We start from the raw sequence: 25,997 nt of genomic DNA, 5'->3' as shown, positions 1-25,997 counted from the left end.
TTTCTACTGCTCCATACCCAGAAATAAAATTTTAATCCAGCAAAGCAAATGGATGTTTATCACTTATACAGAACACAGAAATAGGTCCTAAATATATGTAAACTTCATATACCTTAACTAATAATGTAAAATAAAATGGAATTGCCTATATCATGGCAGCCTGGAAGGATAATTATGTAATAAACGACAATAAGAAAAAGTCACTCATCATATAGTCTAGTCTTTATTGAAAGACTTACTTCAACTGTGGTTTACAGCTTTGGCTTAAGTTGGCCAGTCATTTCAGCCTCTCACTGCCAGCAGACATGAAAGTGGGAATGGCATGAGGGGAAATACTAGTAGAGAGATCAGAGCAAAGAAGGTGGTAGGCAGAAACACATCACCAAAAATAAATCTCAAAGTGATTATGAAATAAACATTTTCTTGCTTGCCAAAGAATCTCTGCTGCTGTTTTTAATGAACATGGAAAAGGCAACGATTCTTAGGCTTAAATTGGATCAAGATAGCACTGACTTCACTCTGGGTTATAAAATAGTTCTTGAGTCTGTGTTAGCTTGATAGTTGTATTTTAAAATGGTACATTTCATTTGGATAAGTAGCTTTATATTTTAAAAACCATTTAATAAGAAATATTAATAATTTCCATTAACTGAACTGAGCACGTAATCTTGTTCTTTCAGATTAAGATGAAAAGATTTCAGTCATATGTTTCCTATGCAGTATTAACTAGTCTGGTGTTGCAACAAGCTACTTAATTTACTGGCAGACCGAAAAAGGCAAACTCAGAGTTTAGTTCAAGTTTCACATATATTTAAGAAAATTTTAACTAGGAGGCGTAATTGATATAATTTGAGTGTTCTCCTTATAAAGTATAAAGTAAATTTTCCAAAACATCCCCCAAAGATACTAACCATGAACAAAAGAAATAAGGGTAAATTTTATAATAGATGAATGTAATAAATGAGTACTGTGGTTAAAACTAAAGTGCCATAAAAAATTTGGCCTGAAGACGAACAACTTAGGACTCTGCAAATTTTCATATTTAATGAAGTTCTAAATGGGGGAAGAAGGAAAATACCAAAATTACTGTGGAGACCAACTTACAAAACCATTATTTTAAAGCTAATTGTAAGACTTCAAAAGTTTAAGAACCAGTAATTTGTGGGTGCTAACTGTATCTTATAGTGTAACTGTAAAGAGTTTTTTTCATTTTGGTTTCCAGACTTCAAAACATTTCAAATACACTGCCTAAACATTTGCACCCCCTAGCTGTCAAAATTCGAATAGATAGAATTTTTATCTCTTTTACATTCCTGTTATGATAGAAATTTGAGGCAGACTGTATGCACATGGCCTGAAAAATACCTCAGAATCAAGTGTTAATCTTACCCAATCGAATCATTTACAAACTCTGCACTCATACAGCTCAGCCTCTGTTCAGACTTGTCATCCCATGCACACTACCCACAAGGAAAAAATTAATTAAAAATAAAAGTCACAACTCTGTGTACTATTTAAGCTGAATATCCAATTATAAATTGGTACATCAAACTGTCTAAATAAGATGTTTTAACAATCTTGTTAAAAAAATTCTTGGGCAAAATATATCTAATTTTAAAAAACACCCCAAGATTTTTTAAAAACACTTGTACTATACAACTTATAGGAACCTTGAAATAGGCTTACAAGGTTTTAATCAAGGTATTTACATACCAGATGATGTAAAGCAAAAACAGAAAAAAGAAAAAAAAAATCTAATTTCCAATGACATTTTAAAATGTACTAATGCATCAGATTTGTATGAAATTAAAATTAAGGCTTTTTCTGTCATTTGTAGAATTTTAATCTTACATAGTAGCCAACCTTGGAAATGTCAGTCTTAAACATTCTTATTCATCCATTGCATTCAATGCAGTGGAGTGTGTTAAGTGTTACTTCAAATAATTACATTGTTGCTACTTCTATGTTGAAGCATGCTTTTAAAACACTGTATTCAATATTTACAATGTATATCATTTAAACTTCATGTAAAAGCATAGGTATGACTGTCTGACTTTAATACAAACACCATATTTGGGATTTTCCCCCCAAAATGAAATGTAGTTTACTACAGTTTTAATTATGAACACTTTTTAAAGTTTTAAAAATATGTCTTAATGTGGACCACCAACATTTGCTCAAGTAAGTCAGACAATGCTGTTCCTTATTTAGGTTACAAAATTTCTTTTATCAGTCTGGTTTCAGTTTCTTTAGGCACAGAGAAAGTATTTCCTCCAAAGCGACTCCAAAGTCATGCATTTCTTCTCAATATCACTGTTTTTTCCTGCTGACTTCGAATGTGGTCCACCTCGGGGGAGGGGAGGGGAGTATCAAAATTCAGGATGAACTTATATATGATTCCCAGTTTTTCACGATCCTCCCTTTTTTGCTCTTTTAAAAACACAGTGAGTTAAAATACTGAACAGCAAGATAAAAATGGAATAGTATCTAAGAATCAAAATGTATTACCCATTTCTCCTATTATATCAAAATTTGTAGTCAGAATTTTTTATTCACTTTATTTTAGTTTTTATACACAAAGAAAAATCATGTTCATATCCATCATGAACAAAAACTTAAAAAGGCAGAACTAGAAGACATGTGTCCTTCACCAAAGCAAAGCTGTGCTAAAGGTTCCAAACATTTCAATTTTTAAAATAAATATTTTCATTTTCCGATGTCTACTTTCATGTCTTCAGAGTGTCACAAGGAAATTGAAGCTATCATGAATTACATTTTGTTTAGAGTCCCCGCTCACTGTGTTTGGTAACTGGCCATGCCATATCCAGCTTGGTTGGGAGGAGGTATTACAGGGGGAGGGGCTTGTCCTTGGGGAGGCTGAGCACCAAATCCACCCATCCAAGCAGCTGAAGGTGATTGACTTGGAAGAAAGAAAGAAAGAAAAAAAAACTTGAGCAAACACAAATAAAAAATCATCTACACATTTATACACAAATCAAGCAGAGCCTAATCACAGAACAGACAAGAAATCAAGATACCTACAACAAAGAGCAAAGAAATAAATGTTACATATCTAGCCACATATGCAAAATATATATTCTAATATTAGTCTTAAATTTTTGTTTAGACAACATAATGTCTGATAAATATCTCAAAGCTGATTTTTTTAAAAAAAAATGACAAATGATTCAACACATCTACCCTCCAAATATTGCACACATGGTAGATACGCATATCAATTTATAAGCAATTTAAAAAACACATGTTTACATTGGAAGGGGGAGGAGCAACTGCTGAGAATAATAATATAGGCTGGCCCAGGGGGAAAAAGTACAAGGAACAATGCAATCAATCCATAAAACAAAAAGGGTAAGCTGCTTTGTATTAGATAAATATTTGGAGACCTCACACAAGCTAATAGGCATAAAGCATTAAATTTCTGAACATAAATAAGACAAAAGATCTTTTCCATGCAAAAGTAAATTAAGTAGATAAAATGGAGTATTAGAAATACAAGTCAAACTCTACCAACTGCTCATAGAGATAGTAAGACACATCAAATGCTATCCCAACCTCCCTTTCCACCTAGATTATAAAAAGCAAAGTTTCAGCATTTTTTATAGTTTCTACAATGCTTATAATGCCACATTGTTCAGTGTGTTTAATTTAAATAGATTCTCCCCAGGAAAACATACTTTCAGATTCCTTTTGTTGGAATTTTATCTGTTTCTACACTGGAAAAACTCAAACAACTTACTCTACTCCAAACCCTTGTTGATTCCACGGCTGCCCGTACACCCCGTAAGGCGGTACTTGCCACCCATTTGCCATATACTGTCCATACTGTTGTGGGTTTCCATAAACTTGGCTCCACTGGCCCCACTGACTATAGTCAACCTAGGAAAAAGCAAATTACTGTTTTAGGAAACGAGTAAGAAACACAGTATTTGAAGAAAGTGGGAGACAAGGAAGAGAAAAACTAAGTAAGCACCCTTATGTGAATAGGACTCTGTTATTTATCATTGTCTAAGTTTATTGGGGTGGTGACACCTGTGAAAAGAAAGTATTAAGATTCAGTTAATACCGTAAAATAATCACTTTTGAAATAGCATTAATAAAATCAACTGAAAGCAGCTATATGCTTTATTTTTTGTTTGCTTTCTTTTATAGACTTTCTAAAGCTCTTATGTAGATATGTAAGATGGAAACCTTAAAAAGTGCTGTGAAAAATCGAATTACCTGTTGAAAGTTTTTAGTCATATCAGGAGATTCTTTACCCCAATAGCATTTAACAACATGTCCTTCAATTGTAGTACCATTCACCGAAACAATAGCATGAGCCGCACTTTCATGGGTAGAAAATCTAAGAGAGGAAGAGAAGGAGGTTTGTTTTTTTTTAAACTTAGTAATACAGAAACCCCTTAGTTTAAACCTATCAACTTGGTATTTTCCTAAAGCACATCATATAGGCAGTTTAAAGTTCTATATTGCAAAGAAGTACTAAAATAACAAACACATACTTGAGGGGATCAAATAATACAACTGAAAGGAATGGATTAAGGTAGAATTATACCTGACAAATGAATAGCCCTTTTCTGGAAAAACTCGGATTTCCATAATTTGCCCAAATGGTGAGAAGGTCTGCCTCATAAGCTGATCTGAAAAATAAACGTACAAAAAATGTAAAATATTTAAGGTTCACGTTATTAAGAAATTACTACTAATGATGATGACACTCCACAGAAAAGGGGACTAGGAAAAAAGAGACACTATACCTGTTAAGCCAGAAGCAATTCCTCCACAGTACACAGTACAGTTTTTTGGACTTGACTGGTTTACTACATCTTCAAATCTCAGCTGCTTAGTGTTATCTTTATGCAGAAAGAAAACAGTGTTGACAGTTATGCAGCATTATAAAATGGATTACTGTAATACTATAAAAATATGAGATATGCCTCACTGTGGGGAGAAACAGAACTTTTTTCTCCTTGACACTACTGATTTGATCTATAAAATCAGCTGGTTCACAGCTCCAAATATACTTACATCAAAGCCCCGTTATTTTCAGATAAATATATTAAAAATTAAATGAGTCTTACAACGCTAACAAAATTAAATTTTAAGAAATTGAGACTATACTAACAGATGATTCTGTGAAGTATCCTTAAAAACATATAAAAGCAGACGTATCTTACTTTCTTGTGTACTTTTAGGTGCAGGGGGTTTACGTGTAGCCCAATTGGTTCTGATCTGACGACCACCCAACCACTGACCTCCCATATGCACAATTGCATTTTCTGCATCCTGTGAAGAAAAAAAAGAAAAGAGCAATTACCAACACAGAAAATAATGATATACAAGACTAAGATGAAATAAAATGTTGGTATTTCTGGAGACAAAAATCTTATCAGTAAGTGACTCATTACAGCAATGTTTATTTATAGATTTTAAGATACTAGGAACAGCATTTAAGCATCAAGGGAAATTTATAATTCAAACATGCAAGAAGAAAAATCACAATCCCATTGATAGCCAAGAAAAAGGACACAGTTGTTCTTAAATATCTTGTTGATCTGTAACATAACTTTTACTGTAGAGTTATCTAAAAACTCTTGATGTTATGGTCTAAATCACCTTACCCCTTACCAAATCTACATTCTAATAGCAATGGATTATGATTATGACAGGGCTTCCCAAGTGATATTAGTGGTAAAGAACCTGCTTGCCAATGCAGGAGACTAAGAGAGAGGGGTTTGATCTCTGGATCAGGAAGATCCCTCAGAGGAGGACATAGCAACCCACTCCAGTGTTCTTGCCCAGAGAATCCCATGGACAGAGAAGCCTGGTGGGCTATAGTCCCTGGGATCACAAAGAGTTGGACACGACTGAAGTGACTTAGCACATACGTATGCAGACATGACTATGACACGAGATTTAAAGCTTAAGACAAAAGAGTTGGAATGCTGTAAAAAAACCTTTTTTTTTGGCCATGCCACATGGCATGCAAGATCTTAGTTCCCCAACCAGAGATTGAATCCATACGCTCTGCAGTGGAACTGCAGAGTCCTAATCACTGGAACGCCAGGGAATTCCCCCAAAATGAGTTTAGATTATAGAGGTTAATGTGCATTTGCAATGAATCTAAGCAAAAAAAGAATATGACTCCAAGGACTTCCCTGGTGGTCCAGTGGCTGGGATTCCGGGCTCCTAATGCAGGGGGCCTGGGACCAATCCCCGGTCAGGGAAACTAGATCCTGCATGCCTCAAACGAAAGAGCCTGCATATGCAGGGAAAACTAGAAATCATACGTGCCACAACTAAGACCTAGAACAGTACCAAAAAAAAAAATACAACTCTTGTCCCTTTATCTTACTGCTTCAATAAAACATGCAATTTGTTGTTGAAACTGTTCCAAAATGTTAATATCAAAGCCCATTGTATTATCTGATGTTACAGTTAATGCAAATGCTTAGATATTTGATGTCTTTTTCTTAAATACATGCAAATATAAATATGAATTGCCTAAAATTTCATTTACATAACTTGCTGTAGTCATTACCATCCCAGCTACAAAGATACAGATAATATAATTTAAAAGTTAAAATTGAGATTTTCATGGTTAAGACAAATATAATTTAACTTCCCTCCAAATTCTGAGATTAGCTCATGTGTCCTAATTTTGAGTTTTACTTCTAACACATCTTACCCATACCAAGTCGCAATTGCAAACTTCAATATTCTTCCTTATAACCACCTTATAACCAGTCTATCTTTTCCCATTTATTTCCAAGCTTACGGAAAAAAAAAGAACTATGCGCTATTACTCAAACAAAATCACACAATCATTGTGTTTGTTGTTAACATCCAAAAACATTTACTGATGACTGAATTTTGTATTAAATTCAAACTGAGCTAAAAGAACATACCAGTTTATTATAAAAAGACACAAAGCCATAGCCTTTGGATTTTCCAGTTGCCATGTCTTTAACTACTCGGGCATCCCTGTGAAAAGAAGCACAGCTAAATGAGGGAAGTGAGAGTCATCCTCAAAATAAAAACTAAAAGGAACCACACACACTGTATTGTGAGCATTTTTTTAAATAAAATTTCAGTTAGCCCTAATTAACTATAGCCATTCCTGAACTCTCCCTAACGCTTCTTTACCTGTTAGAAAAAAGCAGTAGGACAAAAACATGTAATAAACATGCAACCTAATCAAATAGCCTGAGCTTTCTAAACTAAACGCTCAAATCTGAAGATTAACAGGAACAATAGTTTCCTCTGCTAATATTCTATTGGCTAGTGTCCTCTAGGTTTACTGGTTCTATAAATTACTGTAACAATGCTAGCTACTTTACCATGCAAACTCTAAATAGTTAAATGTTTTCTGCCTAGTGATACCAAATATATGAAATATTAAAAAATTGAAAAAGAGGAAAAAATAGGAATTAAAAAGGCATACATGGCCTGTTAACAGATTTCTTTATTTTTCTTGGTCAATTCTCTACCATCATTTTGGAGTTTGGGCAGCTGTAAATTTTGAAAAATTGACATTTTCAGAAATTTAAGAAAGGAGAATAAAAAACTAACAACAATGCTAAGCACACCAGTACGAAAACAACAAATTTACACAGAAATTTTAGTGAGTAAGTTAAAATGATTGGAAATATAGAACTCCACTGAATATAGAATGTTAAAATGTAAATACTAAAATATGTATATATAAATAATGTATAATAATAATAAATAGAAATGAGAAAAAAATCTACAACTGAGTTCCAGTGTGCACAGTTCCTTGCAGTTAGCCTTCAAGATCCTGTCCATTCTTATGAGCAATTCTGCAAAATAACCAGAATGCTATTACTTTTAATTGTGACTTGGACTTTAGAAAAACTGCAGGTCTCAGGTATAAATAAAGATTGAAAAACAGCAACCTGTATTATTTTTTACACTGATTTTTAAAACAGTATTACTTACCACATTTATTAGAGATTAAAAAGCAAAGCAAATATCAAAATAGAAAATTAAGAATTACATCTATCAAATAAAATCTATAGAACAACAAATTGTAGAGAGAAATATTGTTGTTCTTAGGTGAAACATATTTTTGTAAAGTACTAAAACATTTAACTTAAATCTACAGGAAATAAATACATAAAATAATGTGATTTTAATTAGATAAATTGTGATAAACATTTTATAGAACTTGTAACCACTTTTAATTTTCCAATATATTAGATCAAGTAACAATACAGTAAAATCTGAGCATAAACTTTGTTTAAAAAAATAAATAAATCAAACCACAATTCAGCCCTAACTAGCAGAATCAAACACCACTAACAAAAAATAATTTACTAATAAATCCCACATTTATGGCTCAGACATTGAAACATTTTAATACTGTAATAGTGCTACTTTTCAGCTAAAATATCAAAACACATTTATCATTATAATAACATGTACATTTCTAATTTCACAATAAACCCAAGGATTTCCCTACTTTTCCACACTTATAAATTCCTTCTATGAAAGTTTAATACACAACCGAAATCACATTTAATCTTGGTTAACCTGTATCTTTAACCACCAAATTCTGAAAACATTTGACAAAAGCTAGACTTTATTAATAGGCATTACCACCCAAACATCTGCTTTAAAGATAACAAATAGAATCACTTAAAATTTTTTCACATGTTATACACAGGATTAGATGAAAACAAGACCCCAAAACATTGAAATGACATTAACATTTTCAACAACATCTACTAATCAAAAAAACCAAACAAACAACAAACAAAAAAAATCACACTAACTAGGGAAAGAAACTCTTAACTCTGATACAAGTTCATCATATACAATTTTGCCTATTGCTATTGAATATAGTATTGATTATGATACTTACGATATTTTACCAAAGGGGGCAAATGCTGATTTGATATCTTCTGTTGTAATTTCTGGACTCAAATCTCCAACAAACACGTGGAAATGATCTGAAATCAAAGCATTTAGTAATCAAATATTTAAGAAGTCAGGGACTAAACCTTTTTTAGGCAACACTAAAAGGAAGAAAAAGCCCTATGTGAGCTGGTAATGCTGCCAGGATAATTTCAGAACTCTTCCGTAAAATGCAGCAGGAGTACTTACTGGAAGTATCTTTTTTCTGGCTACTTGGTGTTGTTGCCCAGTTTACTTTGACCTCCTAAAAATAAAGATTATATTTCATAAAATTATTAGGCATGTCATTATGACTCATAACACTTACCACTTATTAAATCATTTATCAAGCAGAATGAATTTTGGTAAAAGCACTAAGCTGAAGAAAACAAAACCATCACTTGGCAGAGCTGAGTATTTGTTTAGAAACTTGCTAGGAAAGAACACAAGCTCATCTGACGTGCAGACAGACACACTCACAAGGCGCCATCACTCACTGTCTTACCTTTCCCAAAATTTTTCTCCCATTCATAGCAGCTAATGCAGCAGCTGCATCTCTGTGTTCATAAAATTCCACAAAGCAATATGGGTCATTGCTTGTATGCTGCAAAACAGAAAATCCAACAGAAGAGTTGACCCTTCTGCTATCGGGTTGCTGAGAAGAAAATCCAGGAAAAAACATTACTGATAGCTAGGAATGTATGAGGTGAGACTGTATAAGCTTATGAAAGCCTAACACTTTACAAAGCCTAACACTTTATAAGATTTACACCTATACCTGGCTTTGCACCTCAGAATATTGTTGTACTCAAACGAACTACAAAGCAGTAGAGAATCATGACTATCAGTATTAAATAAAAAGATAGGATTCTGGTGAAATATGTTAAATATAAAACAGAAGTTTATACTAAACAAAACCTCAAGCTCAGATCTGAGAGATGAGGACCACTCCTTACCACTGCTCTCCTCTCCCAACATTATTTTCAAAGGGATGAACTCTATTTACGCATCATAATCCTTCATAAACTGTATCCCATGACTATAAAAAAAATACAGAAATGAACCAACTTTACAAGCTTTTCTCCTGATCGAAACTAGAATTAGTACTATACATGATGAGACAAGATTATGTATTTCTCTGGATAAGGAAGGAATAAGAATGGAAACCGAAAAATCTCAGATTTATAATCAACTGTTGAAATGAAATCCCTTTCAAAAGCTTTGGAAGCACTGGAGATTCTATTCACTTTGAATTTGGTCTTCCAAAGACCAGAAAAATGTACTAGTGATTAAGAAAAGGTTTTCTGAAAATGTGTCTGAATAAAATATTCCAAGGCAAAGCTACGATTTTACATCAGAAAATGCCAATACAAGAGTGAGTGTCTAATACAACACCAATAAATACTAAATAGCAATATTAAATTAACAATAAACAAAAAAAACCACAACAATATAAAACAAAGTACCTAAATTTTAGCAACTGTGTCACCTATGAACCAAAATGGAAATGAATTTTTATAAGATGGCCACCTATAATGAACAGCTATACAATTGTACAAATATATTTTTTACGTAGGCTAAAAATATTCATCACTGTTCCATGTAAAATACACTAAAAATAATACTTAAAATGTGGCAATTCCAGTTACACTTACAAGGGATTAAAAATACAAGATAAAATTAAGCTCTTTTCAACAACCACTGTTTTTCATTCCAGGAAAGTTTCAGAAGAAAAATCCAAAATAAGACATCTGAAACAATAGTGGTGAAGCAACCAGAAGGCATTTCCTTAAGGGAAAAAAAGTGTAATCGTTAATACTGACAAGAAAACTACGGTCTCTCATACAAAAACCTATTGTTGTAGCCACGTGAACGTGAATGTTGTATTTGCGAGGCAGAGAAAGGAAATAGGGGGAAAGACTCCAAAGAAAAAAAGGCATTCAAATTCCTTCTGTGAAAAAAGAGTTGACATTTACCAGTAACATTCATTGAAGAAAGGATTTCAAAGTAAGTAAGAGGCTAAATCTGTGCTAGTCAGCCTTCCTCCTCATCCTACCTCTTTTGCCCTGATGGTCTCTAAGGAAAACATGGGTAACTAGTAAAACGTACAGGAATCCAATGGTAGAAGTATTCTTAACGATGACAGGCTTCAGGTAACTAGTCTACTTGTGCATACTGATTGCAAATTTATCTAACCAGTAGTAGGCCAGATCCCACACAATGTACGTACATACATGTGTACACACACTCTTAGATATTCACATACACTGCATTTCATCTCACTTAAGACACCATTGATTTTTTTTGTCACTGTCAGAGATGTTAAAATTTTTTAACATTTGCCTTAGAATTGGTAATATACACTTATTATAGTATATGGAGGTGGAGCTTCCCAGGTGGCCCAGTGGTAAAGAATCTGCCTGCCAATGGAGGAGCCCTTAAGAAAGTCAGGTTTGATCCCTGGGTTGGGAAGATCCCCTGGAGGAGGGCGTGGCAACCCACTCCAGTATCCTTGCCTGGAGACTCCCGTGGACAGAGGAGCCTGGCGGGCTACAGTCCATGGGGTGGCAAAGAGCCAGACACAAACAGCACCTGAGCACACACATACACACAGGTACACGGGGAAAGCAGCTAGAGTCTAAGACACAGTACCTAAAGTAGAACACCGTAAGGGCAAGAAAGAACTTTCTCACACACTGAAATGAAATTCATGAAAGGAAACCAATAGTCAGCAGTAGAGTTCAGGGCCTTTGAAAGCTTTCCATTTACACCACTACCAAGGGACACGATGGGGGCTTCCCTGGTGGTCCAGCGGTTAAGACCCCTGCTTCCTATGCAAGGGGCATGGGTTAGAGCCCTAAGATACCACATGTTGTGCAGCCAAAGGAAAAAAAGTTTAAAATCGACTGTGTCCTTACCTTCATGTTGTCACCAATTTTTGTTGGATGACATAAATACCAAAGCAGAGAAATATGAGACTTTAGAACTATTTACAAGTTCAAGTGTAGGAGTTGTAGAATATGGATAAATTATCAAAGTTCACTTCAAACCCTTCCACCCTCAAGTGGCTGATTGTGCATACAAGTTAATAAAACAAACATCAAATGTTTCTCAAAACATTTTCTAGTGACTTTCCACTTTCTCACATTCCATTCTTTCCCAAACACACTCCAGCCAGTTTCTAACCCAACCATGGCAAGGAAATTTTGTGCTGAGCTCACCAATGACCTCTCTGCCATCTTTGTGATCCCTGTTCTTCCTCATCTTGACCTTCAAGCAGAATTCAACACGGTTGACAACTCTCCTCCTCTTCTAAATATTCTCGTCTAGATTCCACCATATTCTCTTGGTTTTCCTATTTCCTCACTGGAAATCTTTCTGAAGGCATTTTTCCCTCTTAACTCAGACTATTACTGTCACTTACGTGTTGAGGAGAGCCTGGCATGCCGCAGTTCACAGGGTCACAGAGTCGGACATGAGTTAGCAACTGAACAGCAGGTGCTGAGACGCACCAGGGCTCGTACCTAGGCCCCTCTACTCTCTCCTCTCTCAGCGCTCTCTAGATCTACCAACTACATCTTCTCCAGCCCCACGGCTTCAAACATTACTGCAAGCTAGTATTATCAGCACTGGTCTCCCTGAAGTCCCAAAATGTTTATCCAACTGCCTACACATAATGTCCATTTATTGATATATCTCTACAACACATCTTAAATTTAACACTGCCAACACAGTGAGTGATTCCCACCACTCGCCCCATCCATCCCATGCCCCCTTCAGTCATGCCCATTTTAGCAAATAAACAGCATTACCATCCACACAACCACAAACAAGAATCTCAGGGGTTTTTCTTGATGTCTTCATTTCCCTGTGTCCCAAGGTCAATTCAGTGTTATCGACGCTGCCTCCAAAATACATCTCAAATTTATCTACCTCTACTTCTGTGGCTACCGCTCTAAAGAACAAATCCCCCACAGCATGTCTTACCTTGACTAGTGAAATAAACACAGTTAGTTTCCTTCTCCTTCTGCCCTTGCCCCCTACAATCCATCCTCCATACAACAGTCATTTTCCAGTCACCTTTAAAATGCATGCAAGACTAGAGAAAGTCCAAGCCCCTCAATGAAGACCCAGCACAGCCCCTCCCCCGAAATCAAACAGGAATACTTTACCACCCTACCTAAAGCCCCGGGTGCAACCACAATAAAATCCAAGTGCCCTGTCATGGCCGGCACTGCCCGATTGATTCCCAAACCCTGCCTGCCTACTCATTTCCCACCATTCACCAGGCTCCAGCCACCCTAGTCTTTGGTTCCTCAAACACCCAAGCTAACTACCAACTCAAGGCTTTTGTGTGGGTTGTTCCCTCTGCCTCCAGCTCGTAATGCACACAGCACCATCTTGTTATTCCCATCTCAGCTCAAAGAGGTGATGATTTCTGACAGCAATCATCAGGTTGGTCCCATACCCAATATCCACAGTCTGGAAAAGACTCATTTGATCCTTTAAAATTTGGCTGAGTCAACTGCCCACTGACAAGAGAGATTTCTGGATCACAGACCATAACCAAAAAGCCTCAACATTCAATTAGGCAACTTTCGTTCCCGTCTCCTTACGAACCTTTATTATTACATTCACAAAACAGATGCCAACGGCAGCAGGACACCTCCCCTCACCACCCAGGATACAGGGCACCAACACTCCACTCGTCATCACGGAACTGTCTTCTTCTCTTCAAAGCTCTCATCCCCATCCGGGATTGCCGTTCCCGGCCTTCCACAGCAGCTCACTGCTGCTGACGACGCTCTCATTAACATGTGAGCTCTCGGGCACCTGCGGGTCTAGCTCTGCGGTACGTCCCCAACGCGCTGAACGATGCCAAGTGCAAAGTAAACGTTTAACGAATGAAAAGGAAGAATGAGTAATAATCAAAGACAGGAAGGAAAGAAGAGAGATCATTATTGTCAGGAAGGAAGATCCAAAGGCTACTTGGCTTTACAGGTGCTTAAGTTTCTGCACATCAGGACATCACACCAACTCCTCAGCCAGCTCTGGTCCCTGCTGAATGCTCCTGCCTCACCTCCTGGGATCTCACAAGACGAATCCCATTCCAAACTCAACCGTGTTATGGTTTTTATTTTTCCCTCAATCTCACAACAACTCCCGCTCTCTGTCTACCGGCCTGGATCAACGTTCTTCTCTCTACCCGGATTCCCATCTTCCTCGCATTGCTATCTAGACAGTTTCCACTATCCTTTCTGGTTTCGCCTGAGACACTGAATCCCCCAAGAAGCCTCCCCCGCCTGAAGACTGTGTGGACCTATGTGCTCCTAGAGTACTTGAAACGCTCGGTGTCCGCAGCGTCTCCTATCCTGTATCATTAGTGCCTGGTAACGCCTCTGTCTCCCTCATTAGACTGGAAAATTCTCTAGGGCCAGGAACTGTTATATTCACCACTGTATCCCTACCACTTACCATGGTACCTGGCACAAACTGAATAGTCCCCCCCCCCCCCCAAAAGCGTTAACAAGTAAAAAAGAAGAGAATAAACTGAAATACAAGTCATTGACCAGGAAAGTATAAAAAGTAAGATTTCTTTTTTTGGGGGGGGGGGGGGGAAAGGAAAACAAATTAACAATTCAATTCAAACTCCTACCTTCATCAAGTTGTTCAGTCAGCATTTACTAAAAATTAAAAATGTTCAAGATGCTTATGTGGCACTATGCTCATAATGACCCAATGTTCTACACACACCCTTCCCTGAGCTCCAAACATAATGTTCTTACTGTAAATAGGTGAAAGATCACCTAGTTTTTCAAGTATTTTGAGATAAGCTCTAACAATTTTTTATAAGCAGCATCACCTGAAGACAGCATCATCATGAAGGACTATTTGAAAATACGGGCGCAGAAACTTTGTCCTCTAAACTTCTAAACCTAGTTTGTCAGTCAAATCAAATAAGTCAACACAACAAACACTAATCTCTCCATCTAGTAACCTGAGGCTTAAAATGATACAAATCAACTCATGTATCTCAAAATGTTAAACATTATACTAACTGTCAGCACGTGGAACTGGGAGGCTCTTACCTCTGTGATCATTTTACAGCTTTTACAGGGTCCAATCTGACTGAATAACTGAAGAATAAGAACTTCTGTCACATCTCTGGAGAGGTTACCTACGTATCTGTATAGGAAGAGAAAAAAAATAAAACTATCAGAATTTCCCTTCAGCTCTGGCTCTAAAGCATTATCATTTACACATCATCTTTTATTTCAACTTCCTCTCTCTTCAATAAAATTTTTCCAATTAAGCCTCATTCTTTGTGTGTAAGATTAACTCTCACCTAGGAAAGCATAACTGTTCTTAGGGCACTACAGTATCACTTTCAAAAGAGCAAATCAATGTGATTTTGCATACCCCCAAAAGCATATTATTCTGTAGCCTATATATCATTTTCTCATCTGTTAGAATAAAAATAATAATTTAAACCAGTCTCAAGAAAACTACAATGTTTAGATGTGAAACACAATTCAAAATAATGTGTAACACACACAGTACCACAAATATTGACTCATTAAAACACCCAATCATAGAGGGGTATCAGATATAAGGTTAGTTTATCTTAGACCCTCAACCAAAGCAATTACATGAACAAAGAACAGAATCAAAGTTATAGCAAAACACACAAGAGATTGAAGGATTTTGTTCTGTCTTGGTAATAAGACTGTCATTGATGGTATGTCTTCATTATTTTGTTTCAGGAGAGCAGGATAAAATAACAAAATTTCCTCATCTAAAATGCATCAGAATCAGCAAAATACATCTTTATGTAGGTAACAAAGCAAATATAAAGATGTCTCTAGAAATTCAGAAAAAATTACAGACAAATTCAGGCATACTTTTGACTGTAACATATCTAAAAATTTGCGTTTTTTTAAATTACAGGTTGAAGATATATATTTTGTATAAGAAATTTAATACACAGGTTAAGTTTAAAAGAAAAGAACATTGCCACTCAAAGACGACCATCTTGCATCATGGGCCTATCTCAATTTAGCTGAATAAACTTTTTAAGTCTTTCCGGTACTCAGTGTATAATTCCTAAAACTCACATCTGCTATGATCCTCATAAGCCAAACAATATTTGTAAAATTTAAACATTGTTTCTTCTGGAAAGGAAAGTAATATATAACATCTGGAAACAATGTATTGAGACCAATATAAGCCTTGCATCTACAGTTGCCATAGTTTAAGTAGGGACACTCTGAAAGGGAAAACAGGACTGAGAAAGGTAAGGTTAAGTGTTAAAAAAAAAAGAAAATCTGATTAAGAATGAACAGCAATTTTCTTGTTTACCTAAGAATTTCATCATAATGGGTCCTAATAACTTTAACACACTCTAAAAATGAAACATAAGTCCAATGTTACTTGAATGGAAGACTAAACAAGTGACAAACTGGTTTGGGTCCACTACGTTACCTTTTTTGTTACATTTACAGTAGAGCAGACCCGAGTGTAGAATGTGCAGGACACTCTCCCAGCAGTAGTGAAAGGTTACAGACTTTTGAGCTAGCCAGACAATCACCTGTCTCCTTTTTTTTTTTAACCCATAGGGGTTTGTGAGTCTGTATCCTTGGAATTTTTTATACAAGGTAGACCCAGCTATAAAGAACAGTGACCTCGGTCTCTGAAGTGTTAAAATTCATCTAACCTAAAATAGTAACAGTTAGCTCATTTCTAAGTGGAGAAGGAAATGGCAACCCACTCCAATATTCTTGCCTAGAGAATCCTATGGACAGAGGAGCCTGGTGGGTTGCTGTCCATAGGGTCGCAGAGAGTCGGATACGACTGAAGTGACCTAGCATGCATGCATGCATTGGAGAAGGAAATGGCAACCCACTCCAGTGTTCTTGCCTGGAGAACCCCAGAGACAGGGAGGGGAGCCTAGTGGGCTGCCGTCTTTGGGGTCGCACAGAGTCGGACACGACTGAAGCGACTTAGCAGCAGCAGCAGCAGCTCATTTCTAAGAGAATAGGAGGTTCACGTATCAAAGCTAACTAGTAACAAAGTAAAAATTATCACTTTTATGTAACAATTTGTAAATGATTTAAATAATTTTAAGTTTGTATGAGTGTTTAAACAGCTTTCCAGGAAAAACTGCATGGGCATACTGTTTCATAGGATCTTTATTCCAAGTCAATCTATTTCTAATCAATACAGATTCTGAAGAATTTCTAGAGGCACATTTAGATATATTAATTTACATTTTGAGCAACAAAGAGCAAAAGGTTAATTTAAGTTTAGAATGTCATGAAATACTTATAGAAAGAGTCCAGTTTTAAGGTTTCCTATTTTTCAAATATTTTCACTAAAAGTTCAGCGGTAAAGGAGCAAACTTCAGAAGCTAATATAAAAACGGCCTTCCATAACCACATGTAGGACATCTGAATCTGACAGGATAAAAAGGATATAATTCAACACATAATTTCACCTAAATTATACCCAAATCTCAAGACTGCCTTTTCCTTCACTCAGAGTTCTGTAATTCATTTATCTACATTTGCCTGCATCCTCCATACAACTTAATACAGAAATACTTCGCAACTTTTAAAACACTATACTATACAGTTTAAGTACCTTGACATTATCATAAAGTTATCTGTCCCAAAATAAACACTAACAAAAATATTCAAGGCTTGACCTGGCAAAAATATCACATCTTGGTAATATACTGAAATATTACCCTTTTCCCTTCTAAATTATATGTCATTTCTACACTTTCTTTCTGCTTTGGTTATGAGGCAGTCAACATATTCTAACGTTCCAAGGATTTAAATATAAAATTTCTAGTTGAAGAACACAGAATAACAGAAAAAGACAAATGGCTCAAATGCTTGTATCTGGACAATTCAAAGAGAAAATACTTAGGAAATTCTAAAACACTTTTTAACTCAAGGTGGGGAAAAAGCATACATTTGGTCTATTTTGTCTTCTAAGAACAGGAACTGTAGGAATTAACACGTTAAAAATGGAAAATAGTGTCTCTGTCCCTAACCTCAGGGTTAAAATCAAATTTGAGACGAGAACTTGGCAGTCTCACAGGAGGCAGAAGTCCACACTGCCAAACTACTTCCTATGTTGAACTGGGCAGAATCTTAAGAACACCATGCCTTTCAGAAGACTAATCACACTTTCCATCACTGACTCTGCTCTCACTCTGAAAAGGTCAGCCCTACAGAGGCCGAAATTATCAGCGCTTTTACACAAGATGCTATGGCTAAGTAACATTTTTGGTTTTGTTCTTGCAAATTCTTATGTAAGAGAAGATTTTGCAACAATATCCTTCAATGGGCCTCTAATGAACTGATCAATTTATCAATATTTCATTTTAGGAAGCAGGCAGGGCAGAAGAAAGGTACAGGAAGTATAAGTGAACTGACCAACTATATAAGGAATATTAACACACATACACATACATTTTAGAGAAACAGAATATGATTAAATTGAATGAGAGGCTTAATTTAATTACAGGCCCAATAGGGCCAAACCCTTGGTACAGCTAATCAATTCTGTAATAGGATTTAATAGTATTTACTTCTGTTATTGCCCTTGGATGGTCAGATTATACCCTAAATCAATGGTTTATTTCCTCCTTTTGACTGAGTCTCTATTAGGAAGAAAACAGTCTAAAAGATGGCTCTGTACAACATGGTATAATCCCAGATCCACAATTCCTATTCATTGTGGTACCTCGAATAGATGAAGAAAATAAAACTACAGTAGAACACCATTACAATTTAATGCTGTATAACAGATTCAGAAATACCATGGATCGAATCACTGCACTCAAAGTTATCCACAACACAAATGTGAAATGTGAATCCTACAAGGTAGGTGCTGGGCAGTCCCCTTCCAACACCAGTTTTACACAGAATTTTTCTCATTTGTTTTTTTAGATCTCAAATTACCCAATATATATTAGCTCCCCCCACCCCCCACCCCGCAAATGTCAAATAAGAACAAAGAAACATCAGAAGACAGACCTTCAAAGCAACTATATGACAAACTTTACGCTCAACATCAAAGCAATTCTATATCACTTTAAATACCATCAAATAAATTAGTAATACTGTAGGTAATGAATATTTAAAGACCTACCTAGGCTATAAACACCATATTGTTTTCTGATGATAGAACCATATGTCTTAGCTTGTGTGTGTCTGCAGGAAAAAAACCTCACTAGTAACACACAGGCATTTTAAGGAAACAGTTTAAGATAAACTTTGTTAAGAGTACATTGTTTTAAAACATACCAACCACTTTAAAGCCCAAACCAAAGATCACAATGTAAAATAAAAGAAGGATCTCCATAAATAAACAAAACCCCTACTAGATATCAATCTCTAAAGTCACCTTCAAATTTTTCATCATGTTACTAGTATCTAAAAGAACCTTTTGAGAATACATAAAATATGCATTACTTTTATTAAAATCTGACAAAACTGTAATTGTGAAACATTCGCTTTTATCTCAAAATTGTACGTTTGAGGTTTAAAATATATATATATATATATAAAGCAACAGACCACACCATATATGACCATGTCTGCCTACATATAATTTTAAATCGATCAGGATTTCTTAAAAAAACGGACTTAATATTAAATTTAGTGAAAAGAAGTAAAATCATTGTAAAATATTTGAGTACCTCTTACGTTCCAGGCAGGGGTAAGACCTAGGAAGATGTAGCAGTCCTTGTCTAAAAAAAAAAAACAACAAACCTTCCCATGGAGAAGAGTGGGAGAAGGAAAAAGGAAGACTAGCAAACACGTGCTGACATCTGACATACGGGTACCACCAAGCTCAAGGTGCTTCAGTACTTAATGTATACATGTCACAGTTTTAGACAGCTGTAAAGATACTGAGAAAGAGCAGGAGTTTGGAGAAGGTCGAGGTAAGAATTCCTAAGTGAAAAGAAATTATTCTGTAGAGTAAGGTCTGACAGGGATCGAAGAGAAGGCAGAGGCAAAGTAGTTACATGAATTAAAGGTACTGCCAATAGCATTTTATTTAGCATGACAAAAACCAGGAATTCTTCATAAGGGACACAGTTAAAGTGAAACGTGTCTGGAGAATTTACCAATTATTCAGTAGCTATTATGATGCAATGATGACATTTCAGAGTTTTAAATACAATGTAACTTTTCTCTTTGTTAAATACATGCTTGCTTGCTAGGCCTAAATTCAGCCTTCCCAGATGCTTCCTTCCAAGAACACATTGCTAACTAAATCCCAAGTCTTGGCTTCAACAGATGTCAAGAGGACAAATTTCAGGCTTGTCCCAATTCTCTCTTCTGGGAAAAGACAGCAGAAATGGAAGACAGCACAAAACATACACTGAAAACTTCCATTAAGCAGGCTTTTCAATCAAGCATTTGACGTGCTTAAGCTGGCCTCAAATTCTCAAAAAGAATAGCGGATACTTTAGGGAGACATTAAAGAAACAGGAACAAAAAAGTGTAATCTCCCCCCTCCCAACAAGACAAGAAGCCAAACTTGTACCAATACTGGACACAGATATCTGCCTTCTTGACCGAACACACTTTCCTTGCTAGGAGTAGAGAAGAGAAACTGGTCAAACTGCCTGAGTACCCATCCACCTTCGTCTACTCCCCCCAAAGTAATTTCCCCATCAGATAGTACAGCCAAGTGGACTATGATCCTATCAATACCAGGCAGAGGCAAGAGAAAACAAAGCAGCGACCTGACTGACTCCCTGCACGGGAAGCAGGTGTGCTGAGCTTCGAAACGTTAGGAAAACCCAAGGTACCCAACTTAAACATTTAACTAGGAATTACTCACATTTCAAAAAAAATATTTTTTTTTTCCCAGGAAAAAAGGAAAGGAATGCCACACTGTTTGCAAAGGAATGCAAATGCTGAGTCATCACTCTTCAGTAGAAAGGCAAGGAAACTCGAAAAAGCGATTGGAAGATGAAATTCATTCATTACACTGGGTTTCAGGTAAAGAGTGACAGCAAGATCGAAGAAAGAGCGCTCAAAAGACACACATCGAAGAGCTGATTAAAAAAAAACAAACAAACAGAAAAAACCCTCTACTTATCCAACTCTGAAGGTCTCGACCCAAGAAACAGATTAGAAAGAGGTAACACCAATGAGAGCAAAAGCAGTTTAACAACTGGTTGTCAGTTTAGCGTAGGTAGCGCTCAAAGTAAACTTCATCATCCAAGAAGGGAAAAGATGCTCCGGCGGCAAGAGGCATCCCTTTCTCACTCTCAAAGTAGCGGGCGCTGGGCGAGTGTTTCTGACAGCGTGGGCGCGGGCACGTGGGGCAGAAAGAGAGTAGGGGCTAGAGTTGCGGGAGAGCGTCCGGCTCCCTCCGGGAGTTCAACTTAGGGAGAAGAGCCTTCAGCGACTGGAGCCGGGGACGTGGAGGGCGCGAGTGCCGATTCCTCGCGACCCACAAGGAGAGGCGGCTGCGATCCCACCCCCAGGCCCACCCCCACCAGGCCCGGCCCCCATGGTCGGGCGGGGGCGGGGGGGGACCCGCAGCTCCCGGCCCAGCCCAGGGCTCCCAAAGCAGACTGAGAGCAGGAGCTCTCCCGGGCCTGACAGGTTCTGCCGTGCAGAAACCCAGCTTAGGAAGGGGGTGCAAAGAAGGGCGCGAGAGGGAAAGGTCAAAGCGAGCCCCGGACCCCAGGAAGTGACTGTGTTTGGGGGGGAAGGGAGGGCTTCCCTTCCAAGGAAAAAAGGGACAGATGAGGAATGCACTTCGCGTCCGCGCCACCGCGGCCAGGGATCCACCGAGAAGTCCCAGCTTCGGCCTCGCGCTCCTGCTCCCTCCCACAGCGTCCCGCGGTGCCAGGGGGCCTCCCAGCGCCTGGCATCCCCTCCGTCTCGGGTACTCACAGAGTCCGGGGCTGCCCGTCGTCTTCCATCATGGTGGGTGCGACGGAGCGATCCCGGGACAAGGGGGAGGGCAGGGCCGGGGAGGGGAGGGGGTGGGGAGGAAGGGGAGGGGGGCTCCGGGCACCGGCTGGGGACAGAGGAAAAGGCACCGAACCCTGCTCTAGGGCTTTCTCCCCCCAGCCCGCTCCGGACACTGCGCTCCAACCAGGAGGAGCAGGAGGAGGAGGAGGATGGACAAAATGGCCGCCGCCACCAGCCAGGCAGGAAACGGGGCAGAGCGCAGGCGCAGCCCGCCAGGTCACTGCTGAGGCCGGCGGCGACGGCCTGCAAGGGGGATCGCTAAGAGGGGAGGAAGACGGGCCGCTAAGGGAACCCGGTGCGGTGTCACGGCGAACCACGTCGTCGCTGTGCGCCGGCCGGTCGGCGAAACCCAGCCAGCTCGAGTCAAAAAAAAAAAAAAAAAGAGAGAGAGAGAACCGCCGGGAAGCTGATGTGTCTGGGAATTGTGGTCCTAGAAATGAGAGAGGGAGTCGCTTCTCCAGGGGACTTCTGGGAACTGTAGTCCAAAGGAGACGGCCGGCACCAGCGGGGCGCTGGGACGCGGAGAAGAGGCTTCTGGGTAGTGTAGTCGTCTGTGAGGCGTGCGGCGACCAGGAAGTCGGCGTGCTGGGAGGGGAGCGGGGGCAGAATAAAAGCTACACTAAGAGGCGGGGAAACGAGGTGGGGGAAAGCCCCGTCTCGGAGGTAGACTACAAGTCCCAGAGTGCCTCGCGCTGGGGGCTGTCCTAGCACTGCTCCTGGCATTTTAAGGCTCTTCTGTTGGCTCTGCGGGGGCTGCCGCTCCGCCTCCATCCAGCTTGAGAGCGGTTTCTTCAATTGCGGCTAAAGGCAGTGCTCTGTCTCCGCGTGGTGTCCGAGCCCTCAGGGGCTTTCTGGCCCCAAAGTATTAACCAAAACGGCCTGCCTATTGTAATCAACCGCTACCCCGCGCGACGGGTGAAGGGGGTAGAGTGGACCTTGGACCCGCGCTGAGCTGCAAGCTGCGCTCGCCGGGGCCTCCCTCCGACTTTTCCAACTGCCAGCCGCGTCCTTTGGGCGCGTTTTCCCTCAAATAGGTATTCGAGCCTGGGTTGGTGGCATGCAAATTGCTTTGGGGGTCCTGCCCAGTCGTGTTCGACTCTTTGTGACCTCTGTAGCCCGCCAGGATCCCCTGTGTATGGGATGTTCCAGACAAGAATACTGGAATGGGGTTGCCATTTCCTTCTCCAGGGATCGAACCTGAGTCTCCTGTATTGGCAGGCGGATTCTTTACCACTGAGCCACCAGAGAAGCCCCAGGGAAAATTGCTTTACAAGTTTCGAAGATCTCTCCATCCGTTCACTCATCGGATAAGGCGATAAGAAGAGCAGGGGGTTTCTAGAACCATGTTGTTAAGGATTGACACCAGGCTGAGGAGTTTGGGCTTTGTCTACTAGTCCATAAAGAGCTTTTCAAGGGATTTATTCTCTTAACTGGACCTGGGTACAGTACTGTATTTATCATAAGGCAGTTCATCATGGACCCATGCCTGGCCCACTTTATTTATCTCCTATTGTTGCTCTAACAGTCTTAATGACTTAAAACGACAGGAATGTATTATCTTAGAGTTCTGAACTGAGTTTCACTGAACTATAACCAAGGTGTTGGCAGGACTCTTAAAAAAAAAAAAAATGAATGGTTGCAAGAGATGAGGATGAATAGGTGGAGCACAGGTCATTTTTACCCAGTGGTGAAATTATTCTGTGTGGTATTGTAATGGTGGATCCCATAGAATGTACAACACAGAGTGAATGCTAATGTACGCTATGAACTGTTAGTGAGTAATCATATGTCAACACTGGCCCATTGTTTGCAACAAATGTACCACATAAATGCAAGATAGTAGCAATAGGGGAAACTGTGTGGTAGAGAGAGGATGTATCGGAACTTTGTACTTTCTGCACCATTTTTCTGTAACCTTAAAACTATAAAGGTCATTACAAAGTGGGAGGGGGGAAATTGTGTCTTTGTATCTTTTTGAACTTTTTTCATACACTGTAACATTCATACACTGTATGAAATTCATACATTTCTTACACTGTAAGATTCAGCCATACTTTATGTATTTAGTTCATTCATTTTCACTCTTGTATAAGATTCCAGCTGGTGAACATACCAGATTTTGTCTGATTTCTCTTGAATGGACATTTGAGTTTCTTCTAGGTTTTTGCTACTGTGAGCAATGCTGCTATGAACATTATTGTACTCTTCTGTTACAGATTTACAAGAACTTTCTTTGGTTTGTTTGAGTCTATTCGTAAAAGTAGGTTTGTTGAGTCATGGGGTATGTGAGTATTCAATTTTAGAAGATAATGCCAAACGTTTTTTCCAAAGTGGATACACAGATTTGCACTCCCATTAGCATTATGTAGGAGGTTTTATGAGTGGATCCATAACTTCTTCAGCACTTGCTTTGTCAGACTTTTTACACTTATCAATCGAAATGTTAGCTCAGTGTAGACTTAATTTGCATTTAATAATCAATAAGATTGAGTGTCTCTTCATATTTCATAGCCATATGTATTTCCTCTTCTGAAAAATGCTTGTTTATATCTTTTGTCCATTTCTCTGTTAGGTTATATATGCTTTTTTTCATTGATTTTAAGGAATTCTTGATGCTGATCCTTTCTCAGTAATGTATATTGCAAATATCTCCTCCCAGTTTATAAGCTGTCTCTTTAAATGCCTTTAATGAACAAAGTGCTTAATTTTTAAAATTATTTATTTATTTTTGGCAGTACCTCGTGGCTTCTGAGATCTTAGTTCCTGGACCAAGGATTAAACCCACACCCTCAGCAGTGAAAGCACAGATTCCTAACCTTTAGACCACCAGGGAATTCCCAAAAGTGCTTAATTTTATGGAGTGTGTGTGTGTGTATTGTTTAAGAAATATTTTCCTACCTCAACTTCTAAATCACAGATTCTAAAAGATACTCATCCATGGAGTATACTAAAAGTTTTTAAACTTAATATTTTAAATTTAAGTCATTAATCTACCTGAAGTTAAATTTTATACATATATAGGGTAGGGATCAATTTCATATTTTTCCACATTTATATCATTATTTTAAAGTTCCATTCATTGAACAGTTCCACACAGTGTTTCCCATTTAATCTGACATGCTCCTTGTGTCATCGCGTAATTTGGGTCCTTAGAAGATCGAGAGAAGCATTGAAGGAAAATTTGTGAAGGGTGAAAGAGGACAGGAATAGGCAAAAATCCCACAATACATGTTGGACACTTGTGAAAAGGGAAGTGGGCAAGGAGGGTTGGCTAGGAATTGCCTCCAACTTGGTGCAACTCGGAGATAACGTTGACAAAGTCACTGGAGACCCTCAGAGAAAAGTTTGCCTCTTAGTGGAGACCCATGTCAGACAGAGATGGCTCCACTCCCGTACCCCAGCTGTCTCAGTCACTGGCTCAAAGCAGCCTTGAGAGAGAGCGTGGTCTCTGCACGAATGCTGCAGTGGCTATAAAGCTGCTGTCTGCTAATCTGGGCGAGACCTAGAGGTTGTCCACTAACTGTGCTCCTAGCGCCAGGTGCTCTTGGAGGGAATTTTGAGTAAGGTACCTTCATGGTTATCAGAGTCCTATGCCAGAGTTTCTGACATGCACAGGTTTGTTTCCGGGCTCTCTAGTCTATGCCTGTTGTCAGTACAAAACTATTATCTTCATGAGAAGTTCAAATCAGCTATTCTTGGTCCCTTTGTGCTCAGTCACTCGATCGTGTCTGACTCTCGGCAGTCCCAAGAACTGTAACCTGCTAGGTCCTCTGTCCATGGGATTTTCCAGGCAAGAATACTGGATCGGGTAGAGTAGGTTGCTATTTCTTACTCCAGGAGATCTTCCTGACCCAGGGATTGGGTCTCTTGTGTCTCTACCACTGTGCCACCAGGGTTCTCTTCCACATATGTTCCGAGATTTTAAGTAGAGGAGTAATATCAGGCCTATACTGGAGCAGGAAAAGTCAGGCAGGTGTCTAGATTATCACAGGGATGAAAGATTTCAGGCTGAGAGAGCTTCTGGGCTAAACTTCAGCAAGTAAGAGAAAA

At 38.6% G+C, this 25,997-nt stretch overlaps 2 protein-coding genes across 9 annotated transcripts; one reads left to right on the top strand and one right to left on the bottom strand.

Annotated features, from left to right (window-relative positions):
• Window positions 1-204: 204 nt before the first annotated feature.
• Window positions 205-22,053, bottom strand: TIAL1 (TIA1 cytotoxic granule associated RNA binding protein like 1). 8 transcript variants are annotated; one of them, XM_043475296.1, is made up of 13 exons: window positions 21,867-22,053; window positions 19,646-19,696; window positions 15,024-15,120; window positions 9,440-9,589; window positions 9,145-9,199; window positions 8,903-8,990; window positions 6,927-7,002; window positions 5,196-5,304; window positions 4,776-4,871; window positions 4,574-4,658; window positions 4,240-4,363; window positions 3,758-3,897; window positions 205-2,920 (listed from the first exon to the last, which is right to left on the bottom strand). In XM_043475296.1, the coding sequence occupies exons 1-13, from the start codon at window positions 21,896-21,898 to the stop codon at window positions 2,794-2,796; spliced, it is 1,230 nt and encodes a 409-aa protein (XP_043331231.1). In that variant the 5' UTR covers window positions 21,899-22,053; the 3' UTR covers window positions 205-2,793. The 8 variants fall into 8 exon arrangements, with proteins under 8 accessions (XP_043331231.1, XP_043331233.1, XP_043331236.1 ...); XM_043475298.1 differs by having other exon boundaries at window positions 9,440-9,538; XM_043475301.1 differs by lacking the exon at window positions 19,646-19,696 and adding an exon at window positions 19,096-19,157.
• Window positions 21,523-24,788, top strand: LOC122445870 (translation initiation factor IF-2-like). Its single transcript, XM_043475305.1, has 2 exons — window positions 21,523-21,899; window positions 22,047-24,788. Exons 1-2 carry the CDS (start codon window positions 21,723-21,725, stop codon window positions 22,653-22,655), a joined length of 786 nt encoding a protein of 261 aa, XP_043331240.1. The 5' UTR covers window positions 21,523-21,722; the 3' UTR covers window positions 22,656-24,788.
• Window positions 24,789-25,997: the final 1,209 nt, after the last annotated feature.

Source organism: Cervus canadensis, chromosome 8 (assembly GCF_019320065.1).
Source record: "Cervus canadensis isolate Bull #8, Minnesota chromosome 8, ASM1932006v1, whole genome shotgun sequence".
NCBI lineage: Eukaryota > Metazoa > Chordata > Mammalia > Artiodactyla > Cervidae > Cervus > Cervus canadensis.
Note: the sequence above shows the minus strand (reverse complement) of the source record. Positions and strands in the feature narration are given on the sequence as shown.